This window comes from Haliotis rufescens, unplaced genomic scaffold (assembly GCF_023055435.1).
Source record: "Haliotis rufescens isolate VD_foot unplaced genomic scaffold, xgHalRufe1.0.p SCAF_6, whole genome shotgun sequence".
Taxonomy (NCBI): Eukaryota; Metazoa; Mollusca; class Gastropoda; order Lepetellida; family Haliotidae; genus Haliotis; species Haliotis rufescens.
In genome coordinates, this window is record NW_025964334.1 from 27,651,187 (window position 1) to 27,665,522 (window position 14,336).

Genomic DNA, 14,336 nt, shown 5'->3' on the forward strand with positions numbered 1-14,336 from the left:
TAACCCCGAATACACACTGCCATAGTAAAAGGGATACGCTATCCACTTTCAATACGAATTAAAAGGATTGTTTCTATGAAAGCATACGGCTCCAGAAAATAAGTCTTCCAGATACACCCGATACAAGGCAACGATAACGCTCAACATTAGTTATCAAGTTATTACATGAATACAGGGGATGTAAATCTACATATATTGGCTATATAAATTTTGACACGACCCCTTCACCCCCCAAACATCCTTAGAAAACTTTGTATGGTGACCAGTGAAGCGATTGTCATATATATTTCTCCACCCGAGGTGAGTTGCAGAAAGCATGGCGTCCTCGTGTACCAGCATCGTCTTGCTCGTCTCCTGTCTAGCTTCACTGTCACAAGGTAACCCATAACGCCACCCTTTTAGGTGCTCATAGTCTGTATGTTATATATTCCACTGTATACTATTTTTACATGAATATCATTTAATGGTTTTGGTTCATTGTTGTTTTCAAGGTTACGTAAGATTGTTTTTCGCGTAAATTTTTCCTGTCTAGCTTCACTGTCACAAGGTAACCCATAACGTCACCCTTTTAGGTGCTCATAGTATGTATGTTATATATTCCACTGTATACTATTTTTACATGGATATCATTTAATGGTTTTGGTTCATTGTTGTTTTCAAGGTTACGTAAGATTGTTTTTCGCGTAAATTTTTCAAAAGCGTAATATGGTCATGTTTATGTAGATAGTTCCCGTATTTAACCACAAGCATGAACTTTTCAGTAAGGATTTTCAAATTGTTAAGTAAATGTTTTGCAGGTTTAGCTGACAAATGTCGTCTAAGAAAGTGAACGAATGAATAGGTATGGCTCAACGCTGCATGAACAATCTTGCAGCTATGCGCGCCGAGAAATGTCTATAGTAAACACGTACAATTACATGAAGTCTCAAAGTAGGTGGGGGGCACGGGTGGCCCAGTCATCTAAGGCGCCGCGATTCGCTGTGCAGAGTTGCGTCCCTTGGCACGCCAGAAACCTATGACTGTGGGTTCGAATCCCGGTTCGCCCCGATTATGTTTATAGGTTTGTCAGCACCATACCCGTGCTCGTGGGTTTCACCGAAGTGGTAAACGTCTGAGACCTGCATCACTTCGGGCTTTCCTCCCACATTAAGCTGACACGCCGCGATATGACTGGAATACTGTTAAAAGCGGCGTTAAACCCAACTCACTCACTCCGCAGTGTATCATGGGTAGCTCACTCAGACATAGCCATCTTTTATCGTCTTTTCTTTTCCAACCATCGACCTCACTTGACAGACGCTCTACCCACTAGGCCAAGAATGCGAGCCCCACCCATAAGAATACTTCAAAACTTTCATTCTCACATTCCTCTATGTTGTGGCTTAATGTGTGAAATAGCGATTTGGAGAGCATGTTTTGACCATGTTATTGCGCAACAAATAACGATAAACGACGATGGAGAAATCAAGTGACATTTTCTTCTTGGGTGTGAACATAATCATAACATTTGCTAAGGCCCTAAACAGTCACCTTCAGTCAAAGGTGTGCTCGTCAGCAAAAGTTGAATTGTATTTATGAGAAGTTCATTTTCTTCCGGAAGCTTGAAAATACACCGTCCTTCTGCATCCCCTTTAGCTACAGCACTGTAACATTTTATATATATATTCCATTTTATTTTATACTTCATAATTTGAGAAACATCAAAACAAAAGCATAAATGCAAATAGCCGGGCAGTCATTTGGAACTTACGTATATATGAAGTATCAACTTTTAAAGGGGTCTTTGACTCTCTTTTTTGTCAATTCTAAAGATTCCCTTTTCGTCGTTATTGGGCAAAACCTAATAGTTAAAAGTAAAAAAGGCACCCCTAAAGCTTGACGGCTATTTGGTCAGTTCACCCCTAACGCCTGATACAACATCACCATCCTGATAAGCCGCGAAAAATGTCGAGCCCACAAACGCAGTACTGCTGAATACATAATGCAAATACAGATGCTTTGTCAGATCTTGTCCTTGAGCCTGACATGACTGTCACACGTCGCACGCCGTGGCTCTTGACATAAAAGGACGTTAAAATCGGTGCAATGCAGGCCGGTCAGGTACGCTCGTGCTCACGCGCTGGAAAGGAAATGATATAGTGGGGTATTGGGTCCGGCATGAAACATGTCAGTATTTAGCAATGGTCGAGGTATGCTACGTGACAAATGGCGAGTAGAAAATGGAGAATAGTGGGATCAGATACCCTAGAAGAGAAGTGGGATGCGCGACAGGGATACTAGCCTTTGTAATTATAAACCTTAAGTGACGTAATCTTAAAGGTTTAACAAGGCCTTCTTCTCGAAGAAGAGAGAAAACCGGTTTTACATGTTTTGAAAGTCGCTCGTCAGATTTGTTTTGGCTACGGAACAGCTCCCACTACAATGCTAGCTCAAGGTCATGTGAGGAAGGATATTTTGTTTCTTTGTTGTTTAACGCCGCGCTCAGTAATCACGCAATTGGGATACGATTAAATGCATAATCAAAGTCAGCGAGTCTGACAACCCGATCCTATTAGTCACTTCTTACGACAAGCATAGTCGCCTTTTACGGCAAGCATTGGTTGCTGAAGACCCGGATGAGGAAGGATGGAAAATCCAGCAATAAATGTTACTTGTATTTCAGTTGGGTCGAACTTCGTATACATTTTGAGGCACTGATAAATCTCTTCTTGAGGTGCATATTCGCCAGCAGTACATATAGTACGTCCATTCTCAAGGCTCACCTATGTTGGAAATATAAAACTGTTGAAAATGTTGTTTTGGATTTTTCTTTAGGTTTTAGGTTTAAAAGTCGGATACAACACTTCTCTCGGGTTTGGTCTGGTCCACGGGGTTTTCCAAACCCATCGTGTTTACATTCTCAGCCAAACCGTCGGAGTCGTGTTTCATCCTGAAGTTAAACAGAAAGAGAATGTGCTGTCATTCATGCTTTATAATACAGCCTTTTGGATTTTTGTATTTCGTCGCCAATCTGACACAATCAAAATCATTTTTGTTATGAATTATGCATTATCCTCCTAACCAAATTCCACGCATACCTTTTAGCTATACTTGCCCCCTCCACCCCTCTCTCGCCCTAATCCTTTTAATATTTGAATAGAGCAGAGCAAATCAAGCCATGTCCCCATAGCCATTATATAAAGGATTTCCGCCTTCCCTCTTTATAGAGTATTTGGTTCCCCCTTTTCCTCTGTATAATGTTATCACGTGATGAGGCTTTTGTCTCCATGCCGTCTTACATGTGTTCAGCATGAAAAGCCCCCTTCTCGTATTCCCCCCACAGGGATTCCGGATCGGAAGAGCACCCCTTCAGTTCTTATTGTTATGTCTTGCCCCTTCTCGTATTCCACCCACAGGGATTCCGGATCGGAAGAGCACCCCTTCAGCATTATTGTTATGTCTTGCCCCTCGTACGTCGTCCGATCGTCCATCTGTCGTAAACCTTTTCATTTTTTACATTTCCTTTTCAGTATTTTTATGATTAATAAAGTACTAACCACACTATGCCATGCATGAATGGATTGTCACATCACAGCTGCATGTAGTATATAAATAAACTGCAAGTGATTCCTCGGCATTCGATTGGCTAAACCCACAGGTCCATGTAATTAATATTCTCCTCAAATAAAAACTCGCAGAGCGGCCTCGTCAGGAATTTGTTACGTAGTATAGAATTTGTTTTGAGAAACATAAACCGAAAAACACTTGGGCCACGCCCACAAACGGACTACTGTTTCTTGACTGGTTGATAATCAAATGTGTTGCATATTGCGCTGAACGATTTTGTTTAGTTCGTATTATTGCCTTCACCTTTTGAGTGTGTTCATGATTAAGTAAGCAGTCTATTAACACGAACTGACTTCAATGTGTTTTGCATTTATGGAGTTATAAACTTATATAACATATGTCACCGGTGAAGACCCGGGTTAGAATATGTCCTCAGCAACCCATGCTTGTCGTAAGAGGCGACCAACGGGATCAGGTAGCCAGGATTGCTGACTTGGATGATGCATACCATCGTATCCCAATTGCGTGGATTGATGCTCATGCTGTTATTCACTGGGTTGTCTGGACCAGACTCAATAATTTACAAACCGCCGTCATGTAGCTGGAATACTGCTGAGTGCGGCGTTAAACAAACAAACCATGAAACAAAAACCGATATGTGCACTTTGCGTAAATCCGCTACGCGCTAGTTTTTGAGTGAATGCAAAACATTTTGAAATCAAGTCGTATAATAAAATATTGTTTTCCTATAATAGTATTTAATTTCTCAATCTCAACCCTTACTCTAGTGAGCTGTCACTGGACTGTTTGCCAGAACAACTTCAACAATGAGACATGTATGACCACTGTCAAGGCCGCCCTGAATAATAACACCTTGTTTTGGTTTGGCACTAAATATAAGGAGATGTGTCCAAATGGTCCAGATTCTACCCAAAAGTGTATCAATCTTCGACCAAACATGAATGACTCCATTATGAGCCGAATGTTCACCGGAAGTAACGTCACGACGGACTCGATAACCTCCATCATGAACATCACCTACCCCCGACCGCTGGAACGTAAGTAGACACCTGACGCAACCTTCACCTTGGCAATTTGGGTTCTAATACCTCAAGAGTTTAAAACATATTTTTTTAATAAATTCAGTAATGTTTGATTGTTTTTTGTTTAACACCGCACTCAGCAACATTTCAGCTTTATGACGGCGGTCTGTAAATAATCGAGAGATTGACAAAATGGCCATCAACATCGATCTGTTCAGTTGGGATACAGTGGTCAGGCTCGCTGACTTGGTTGATGCATGTCATCGTATCCCAATTGCTTGGATCAATTCTCAAGATATCTATCACTGGATTGTCCAAACTCGATTATTTACAGACCGCCGTCAAAAAGCTGAAATATTGCTGAGTGTGGCGTAAAACAACAAACAAGCAAACAAACAAAATGTTGCTAAAGTCGTCGTCAAATCATGTTCACGACACATGTCATTATCACACCCACCCTTCTGTCGTCCTAGGCATATACACAGGATGCGGGGCAGAGATTAAACAGACTTCCAGGTCCACTTCCTTCAAAATTGACCCTCTCAACCCTCACTACAGGACGTCAGTTGATTACAGGGACATGCCGGACGTCTCGTGGTCAGCGGAGGCCGGCGTCAAATACACCGTAGTGTACTACGACCCAGGCTTTTTCATTGTCCACGGCATCTACGTCAACGCCGACGGTGGAAACATAACCATGGGCGAGGTAGGAAGATACGTACTTTGGGTTCATTGATCACGCCGTCATATACATGAAATACTGTTCAACGACGGTGATAAACCAAACTCACTTCCTTATTGATGAAGCTCATGGAGCGATTTATATACAACGGCCATAGTACCATGACACGCTGTGATAAACATGAAATACTGTTCAATGTTGTGTTAAACTAAACCCACCCACTCAACAATAAAGTCGTTGTCCGTGGTGTGGGCATAGGGAAAGTCGTTGTCCGTGGTGTGAGCATGGCTAAAGTCGTTGTCCGTGGTGTGAGCATGGGGAAAGTCGTTGTCTCTGGCGTGAGCATTGGTAAAGTCGTTTTCCATGGTGTGAGCATGGAGAAAGTCGTTGTCCGTGGTGTGAGCATGGGTAAAGTCGTTGTCTCTGGCGTGAGCATAGGTAAAGTTGTTTTCCATGGTGTGAGCATGGGGAAAGTCGCTGTCCATTGCTTGAGCATGGGTAGAGTCGTTGTCCATGGCGGGAGCATGGGTAAAGTCGTAGTCCATGGCGTGAGCATGGGGAAAGTCGTTGTCCATGGTGTGAGCATGGGTAAAGTTGTTTTCCATGGTGTGAGCATTGGTAAAGTCGCTGATCGTGGTGTGAGCATGGTTAAAGTAGTTGGTCGTGGTGTGAGCATGGGTAAAGTCGCTGATCGTGGTGTGAGCATGGGTAAAGTCGTTGGTCGTGGTGTGAGCATTGGTAAAGTCGCTGATCGTGGTGTGTGAGCATGGGTAAAGTCGTTGATCGTGGTGTGTGACCATGGGTAAAGTCGCTGATCGTGGTGTGAGCATGGATAAAGTCGTTGGTCGTGGTGTGAACATGGGTAAAGTCGCTGATCGTGGTTTAGCATGGATAAAGTCGCTGGTCGTGGTGTGAGCACGGGTAAAGCTGTTGTCCATGATGTGAGCATGGGGAAAATCGTTGGCCGTGCTGTGGGCATGGGTAAAGTCGTTGGCCGTGGTGTTAGCATTGTGAAGATGCTGGTTTTGGTATGAGAATGGATGCAGACGATGGCCTTGATCTGAGTATTGTTCGAAGACTCTAATATTACATATGCTGTAAATAAATGCTTTAATTGCCCCTTCGTCATCTCTGTTGAACCAGGCTGTCAAACCCCACAGCGGTCCCCTGAACACCCTGAATCGGCTAAACATCTATATCTGGGTGGTCTTCAAGCAAACAAAGGACATCCAAGTCGAAGAAGTGAAACAATACATCAATACAACCAGTTCGCTTATGAAGCCCCTGTTTATGCACGAGTTCATACAGACATATGGTCTTCAAGGTAAACTCAATGTTTGAATACCGTTGCACTACTCACATGTGTCTTGTACCAACAGTCCAAATGACAACGTGGACATGAGGTTTTTTTCCAAATGGTTTAACTCAATCAACTAAACTGTAGACAGTGACTCTATAAAAGAAGATATATAATGTGTAACTAGGACTTTCTCAAAGGCCGCGAAGATCCATACTGTATAGATCCCCTCAATTTATTTAACGTATTCACGTGTGTGGATGATTGCTTTCCTTACACTACCCAGAGACCTCATACCCTGCCCTTATCCTCTTCTCATGCTTACCAATCAATAATGCTTCCATGCAACCCCCCACCTATCACGCCCTAATCCAATAATGCTTCCCTGCAACCCCCCACCTACCACGCCCCCTCCAATAATGCTTCCATGCAACCCCCCACCTACCACGCCCCCTCCAATAATGCTTCCCTGCAACCCCCAACCCCCAACCCCAACCCCCACCCCACCAACCCCCACCCCACTGCTTCCCTGTCTGTTTCATTGCCAACTCTCTAAACCCCCTATTTTTACCAGCTTCATGTTACTTTTTAGGTCCCGTCAGCTTCGACATCGTGCGCGCCTATGGCGACGACTACGCCGCTGTGACGATGAGAGACATGGGGGATACAAACAGGTGCCCCTACTTCCACCAAAAACGTGAGCCATCTACATCACATGCCGGCAAACCTCTAACCACTAGTTTAATTAGGGGATATCTCTGTTGTTTTGACACCTCTGTTTTCTATAACGCGGTTGGAATGAAAGTTGAAAGTTGACATTTGCAAGCTTTATCATTTACAATTTACCCATGCACCGATCTCATGGCAGGGGAGGAGGTATACACCCATGTTTGATAGTGGCAAAACGTGAAACAGACCAGAATTGGTTATTCGATGTTGAAGTAATTGATAGGGTATCATTGCAGCGTCTGGGCAACTTTGTCAGTCTGGTAACGTTTTGATAATGTTTATGATTTGTTGGTCAAATCCAATTTTCAAGTGTATAATGTCTGTTGCCCGGCAGTTTATGCATGGTTTTGTGACCCAAGGGGCATTGGTGGGCCGGTCGTCTAAGGTGCCGCGATTCGATGGCTGCCAGAAACCTATGTTCGTGGGTTAGAATCCCAGAAACGTCCTGATTATGTTTCTGGGTTTGCTAGCACCATAACCGCGCTCACTGGTTTCACATAAGCTGTAAACATCTAAGATCTCACACATCTAGTTGACAGGTCATGATATGTGACACCTTGAGTGCAGCTCATTCTTAGATTCCACGAAGGCTATGGTTGGAACACTGCTAAAAGAATGGTAAAACCCAACTCACACACTCACGCCTTTACAGAAAGGTACTTAGCACGCCTCATATCATAACAAGCGTAGGAAGAATTCCGTTCTGAAATATTTTCTTATTCCAGGGCTCCAAGACCTCGTGGTCAGCTATGGCGGTCTGACCTTCAACCTGTCGTCTGCTGAGGCCGGGATCTCTATTGACCTGCACTTTATGACCCCGGACATGTCTTTCCCCTTCTGCTGTTCTAAAATGAAGACTGGGTGAGATTGATTTACAGTTCACCATACAAACTTGTAACAATCCGTTTCTTTTGTTTTCCTTGACACGTGTAGAATATGTGAAGCTGATTCTTAGTTTCTAACATTATGCTAAAAGTGACGTATGGCCAAATCCACTCACTCCCTCACTGCGATTGGTATTATTGAAGAGAGGCTTGTTAATCATCATCATCATCATCATCATCATAATCATCATTAGGCACGCAAGAAACCTGTCATTGTTGGTACGATTCCCGGTGCGCCCCGATAATGTTCCTAGATTTGACAGCACCATATCAAGCTCGTGGTAAACGTCTGAAACCTGCATCACTTCGGGTTTTCCTCCCACATTAAACCGACACGCCGTTGACACTGGAATACACTGACACTGTTCACAGCAACGTTGAACCGAACTCACCATTATCATCATAACCCTCACACTGATTTAATATAAGAAGAAGTTAATTAATGTAAAAGACCATATGATTTTCAGAATAAACAGCACACAGAGATAAGTTGCTGATTAAATGTATTATTGGGATAATCATTGTTGTTGATATCATTTTATTGTGACAATCATTGTTGTTGATATTATCATGATGATGATGATGATGATGATGATTATTATTATTATTATTATTAATTATATATTCAGTATTTATTTATGTGTCATCATCATCTTTTTAATCACTGATAAAGTAAATTATTATAATTATTATAATAATTATTATTATTATTAATAATGATAATAATATTATTATTATTAATATTATTATTATAATTATGATGATGATGATGATGATGATGTTGTTATATATTCATTATTTATTTATATGTCATCATCATCTTCTTAATCACTTATAAATATTGTCTCATTCAGCGCCGCCAACGTTCATGTCGATTATAAGTCCACGGGGGAGATCATGGCCGCCAAAGTGAGAGCAAAGCCCATGGTTCACCTTGTGGCAAGAAACCTCTCCGCCACTGCCCTGCAAGGTAGTAAATGTCCTGTCTGGCTTCTCAACCAACATGTGTATGGGTGCAATGACACTCAGCTATTGCTAGATCCCACGTGGATTATATACTTCAGTTTCATTTATAAAAGAGTGTAAGGTATAAACACACAATGTCATTTTAGAAAGTGGTCAGATGTAACAAATGGTATGTTTGGGATAACACTTTCTTAATAAAGTTCAGATTCTCGTACTTAAAGTAATTTAAGTAAGGTAATTTAAATCCAACGTTTCTAAGACAGCACGCCATTTAGGATTCCGGGTTCGAAGAGGCCCTCACCAACCTTTGCTGTTCGTAATAGTCGACTTAAAGGATTGGGTGGTCAACAAACCGAGAGAGCGTGGATCGTTGCTCATAATTTCAATCACTGGCCACATTCGGTTATTTACAGACCGCCGTCATGTAGCTGGAGTTGATTTCATATTTGCTATTCTCGCCCAACAGGTCAGTTCTTCACCTTGATGCTGGTAAACCCGACAAAGGAGTTGAATATATCAACCCATAACACTGACGTACATTGGCTCGTTGTCAACATCAACGGCGATGCCGTCGCTTCCGGTGACGTCGTCGTCGAATACATGCCCCCGATGCCAAGTGCAACAAAGGGGATGTATCTGGCCCTTCTGTACAAGCAAGCGAACAGAAACGACCAAGTGAAGAACATCACAGGCCTGCTCGGTTCTGGATGCCCTCGGAACACTAAGTACGAGACGCTACTGTGGAGATTTCGTCGCTATTTGGCTAAAATAACGCCTAATTGACGTTCTTTTTTATATTTGTCGAGATAGTTGTGTTTGCCTTTTTATGAAGAACGTAATGTTCGATTACAAGGAATTTATAAATATTCAGCTTAAGATCGAATTTTATCGTTGATAGTCTTGCATTCAATTCTATATTTACGAAATTACATACCCGGTAAATATCGGACATATTGACATGTTAGACACCTAGAAAGGACCTGTCTCCATTTCATTATAATACCATGTACATGATGAATATAATACCCCACAAGAAAACGTCACCAGTCATCAATACGGCGGCAACAAATTATCATGTCCATATTAAAATCTTAAACAAATTAAATTTGTAATAAAATAATTTTCACAAAATATTCATCAACAGAGGGATGTTGAAAACAAAATGAACAATAATGGCTACAATTGTTTCCCTGATTTTCATCTTGCATCATGTTTTGCGATTACCTCCCTTACATAATGAATTTGATAAATACAGTGTGTCTACAGTAAGTGAGCGCTGTAGCCTAATCAGGCTACATAATCTCAACTAATTTTCATATCTCTACTGTTTCATATCCCCGCTCTCTTTCATATCTCCGCTCTGTTTCATATCTCTGCTCTGTTTTATATCCCCGCTCTGTTTCATATCTCCACTTTGTTTCATATCTCCACTCTTTTTCATATCTCCAGTTTCTTTAATATCCCCGTTCTGTTTCATATCCCGGTTCTGTTTAATAACCCCACTTTGTTTCATATCCCCGCTCTCTTTCATATCTCCGCTCTGTTTCATATCTCTGCTCTGTTTTATATCCCCGCTCTGTTTCATATCTCCACTTTGTTTCATATCTCCACTCTTTTTCATATCTCCAGTTTCTTTAATATCCCCGTTCTGTTTCATATCCCGGTTCTGTTTAATAACCCCACTTTGTTTCATATCTCTGCTCTGTTTCATATTGCCGCTCTGTTTCATATCTAAAATTAGTTTCATATCTCCACTCTATTTCATATCCCGATCTGTTTCATGTCTCCACTTTGTTTCATCTCTCTACTCTGTTTCATATCTCCACTGTTTCATATCCCCGCTCTGTTTCACCTCCCCACTCTGTTTCATATGTCCACTCTGTTTCATATCCCCGCTCTGTTTCATATCCCCGCTCTGTTTCATATCCCCGATCTGTTTCATATCTCCACTTGGTTTCATATCCCCGCTCTGTTTCATATCTCCACTCTGTTTGATATCTCCACTGTTTCATATCCTCGATCTGTTTCATATCTCCACTTTGTTTCATATCCCCACTCTGTTTCATATCTCCACTCTGTTTCATATCTCCTCTCTGTTTCAGATGTCCACTCTGTTTCATATCCCCGTTCTGTTTCATATCTCCTCTTTGTTTTATATCCCCGCTCTGTTTCATATCTCCACTCTGTTTCATATCTCCACTGTTTCATATCCTCGATCTGTTTCATATCTCCACTTTGTTTCATATCCCCACTCTGTTTCATATCTCCACTCTGTTTCATATCTCCGCTCTGTTTCAGATGTCCACTCTGTTTCATATCCCCGTTCTGTTTCATATCTCCTCTTTGTTTTATATCCCCGCTCTGTTTCATATCTCCACTCGGGGCTGTCGGGTAGCCTAGTCGTTAAAGCCTTCGCTCGTCACGCCGAAGACCCGGGTTAGATTCCCGACGTGGGTACAATGTGTGAAGCCCATTTCCGGTGTCATATATCCGCTCTCTTTCCATATGTAGAACTTCAATACCTGCCTTTCTGTTGATGAATTTACGACCCAGAAGATTTGATGTGAAAATTCCAAACACATATCTGTTTCATATCTCTGCTCTGTTTCATATCTCCGCTCCATTTCATATCTCTGCTCTGTTTCATATCCCCGCTCTGTTTCATATTTCCACTCTGTTTAATATCCCCGCTCTGTTTCATATCCCCGCTTTGTTTCATATCCCCGATCTGTTTCATATCCCCGATCTGTTTAAAATATCCGCTCTCTTTCCATATGTAGAACTTCAATACCTGCCTTTCTGTTGATGAAATTACGACCCAGAAGATTTGATGTGAAAATTCCAAACACAGTATTAAACCCTCTTCTGTTTAGGTGCAAGTTCCATGTGAATAAATATGTCATGGACAACAGACTCGTTCTGAGTGGACTCCGCCAGATGGACGTGAAACCCGACCACTACAGCAAATACCAGGAAGTGAAGAACGGGATGAGATCCGAGAAAGAAGCATGTGAAGCCATGGATGGTTACAGAAATCCGTGCCCAACAGGAACTGGGCTTCCTCTGACATCCTCCATGGTCGCCATCTATGCCATGACGTTGCTGGCTGTTGTCTGTCAAAAGGCTTTTTGAAATTCTGCGATTTTATATTCGTCTTTTAACTAACAAGACTGCTTGCATTTAAAGGACGGACCAGGCTCCCTTGCCTATTTCTAAACGTTGAAATTCGTGCGGAAGAAAAACATGACACCTTGTCTCTGTGTACTTAGTACCTACTAGATGGCAATTTACCATAAATTTGAGTTAGCCCTTGGTTGGAAATGATTTGTATGAAACTTGATATGACTTCCGATTGGCCTGATCCTAGTCTCCCTTTCACATTTCGAATAACAACTGACAAGATGCTTTGTGTTAATCAGAATCCATATGATCACGTTATCACAAGCCTATATAGCGTGCCTGGACATATTGTCAAATCGACCGTAGCACTCCGCCAGGCTAAAGACAACGTTTCGCTGTTACGTAATCCTATAGTTACAGTGCTCGCTTTGAAGAGGGTGAATTTCTTGTTTTCAAATGTTTTTTTCTGTTTACCAAGGGTGACAGAGATTTTACATTGTATGTTTGACTGTTTTAACCGGGAACAAATAATGATGCATGTCGGCCTGTTTCCTTGGGGCATGTTGCGCTGTGGTAGAACGCGCAGTGTACATCCGGGTACCATGGGTCATTCAACCGATCACCAAGGATGGCAGAGTGTAGAGCGCTGCGCACAAGATTCAGAAACCGGATAGAGTCGCATTTGACACCTCGACTTGCTGATAACTTCCGGAATGACAACTCATTCGATTGCTTAAACCAGAGGACATATACAGAATCTATATTACGTCTCTGTTTGACGCTTACCCGAGTTATTCTTCTTTTCAACAATTAATCTTATATGATGGATGAATATCTAACAATGATTAAATCATTCGCTCGTCACGCCGAAGTCATTCGGCCAGATATTTCTGGAATATTGCTAAAAGCGGCGTAAAAACACTCACTCACTCTAATACACACATACTCCGGTACACCGGAACATTATATTCAAGTATCACGTTATTAATACTAAACCTCACATTTCTATGTTTATTAAGTATTTTTGTTTTGATGGATAAAATGACAGAAGGTTAAAAAACAGAAAGTGGCGTCTTTTTTCATAAGACATTTCTTCAAATAAAATGTTTTGGCTTTTAGAATTTATTGATTCAAAATATATCTTGAAATAGGTATTCCATGACTGAGTTTGAAGAGGAGCTACTTGTTTCATTGTTATTCTAATTTCAGTAAGGTCAGTTGATCATGGTGCTGTATTTGTCATTTTATATTTCCAATGTTGATTTTTGTAATAAAATTGAACAAAACAGCCGTATTTCCTTATGTCTATTAGGGGTGGGTTAGTAGCATGGAAAAACGTTAGATAAAATGAAGGGGACGTCGGCAAAATATGATCTCAGACAAATTCTCTGAGCTGTCCTGGAAAACGAGGGTATAATGTACGGAACTGAGTTGTCCGGGATAACGAGGGTATAGTGTACAGAACTGAGCTGTCCGGAATAACGAGGGTATAGTGTACAGAACTGAGTTGTCCGGGATAACGAGTGTATAATGTACAGAACTGTGTTGTCCGGGATAACGAGGGTATAATGTACAGAACTTAGCTGTCCGGGATAACGAGGGTATAATGTACAGAACTGAGTTGTCCGGGATAACGAGGGTATAATGTACAGAACTTAGCTGTCCGGGATAACGAGGGTATAATGTACAGAACTGAGTTGTCCGGGATAAAGAGGGTATAATGTACAGAACTGAGTTGTCCGGGATAACGAGGTTATAAGGTAGAGAACTGAGTTGTCCGGGATAACGAGGTTATAATGTACAGAACTGAGTTGTCCGGGATAACGAGGGTATAATGTACAGAACTGAGTTGTCCGGGATAACGAGGGTATAATGTATAGAACTGCGTTGTCCGGGATAAAGAGGGTATAATGTACAGAACTGAGTTGTCCGGGATAAAGAGGGTATAATGAACAGAACTGAGTTGTCCGGGATAACGAGGTTATAATGTACATAACTGAGTTATCCGGGATAACGGGGGTATAATGTACATAACTGAGTTATCCGGGATAACGGGGGTATAATGTACA

General features: G+C 41.7%; 1 protein-coding gene across 2 annotated transcripts; it reads left to right on the forward strand.

The window, feature by feature from the left end:
- Positions 1 to 249: 249 nt before the first annotated feature.
- LOC124135374 lies at positions 250 to 13,555 on the forward strand. 2 transcript variants are annotated; one of them, XM_046500683.2, is made up of 9 exons: positions 250 to 377; positions 4,335 to 4,604; positions 5,063 to 5,295; positions 6,415 to 6,595; positions 7,161 to 7,265; positions 8,023 to 8,158; positions 9,036 to 9,151; positions 9,614 to 9,872; positions 12,021 to 13,555. In XM_046500683.2, the coding sequence occupies exons 1-9, from the start codon at positions 317 to 319 to the stop codon at positions 12,277 to 12,279; spliced, it is 1,620 nt and encodes a 539-aa protein (XP_046356639.2). In that variant the 5' UTR covers positions 250 to 316; the 3' UTR covers positions 12,280 to 13,555. The 2 variants fall into 2 exon arrangements, with proteins under 2 accessions (XP_046356639.2, XP_046356640.2); XM_046500684.2 differs by lacking the exon at positions 250 to 377 and adding an exon at positions 453 to 547.
- The last annotated feature ends 781 nt before the right edge of the window (positions 13,556 to 14,336 follow it).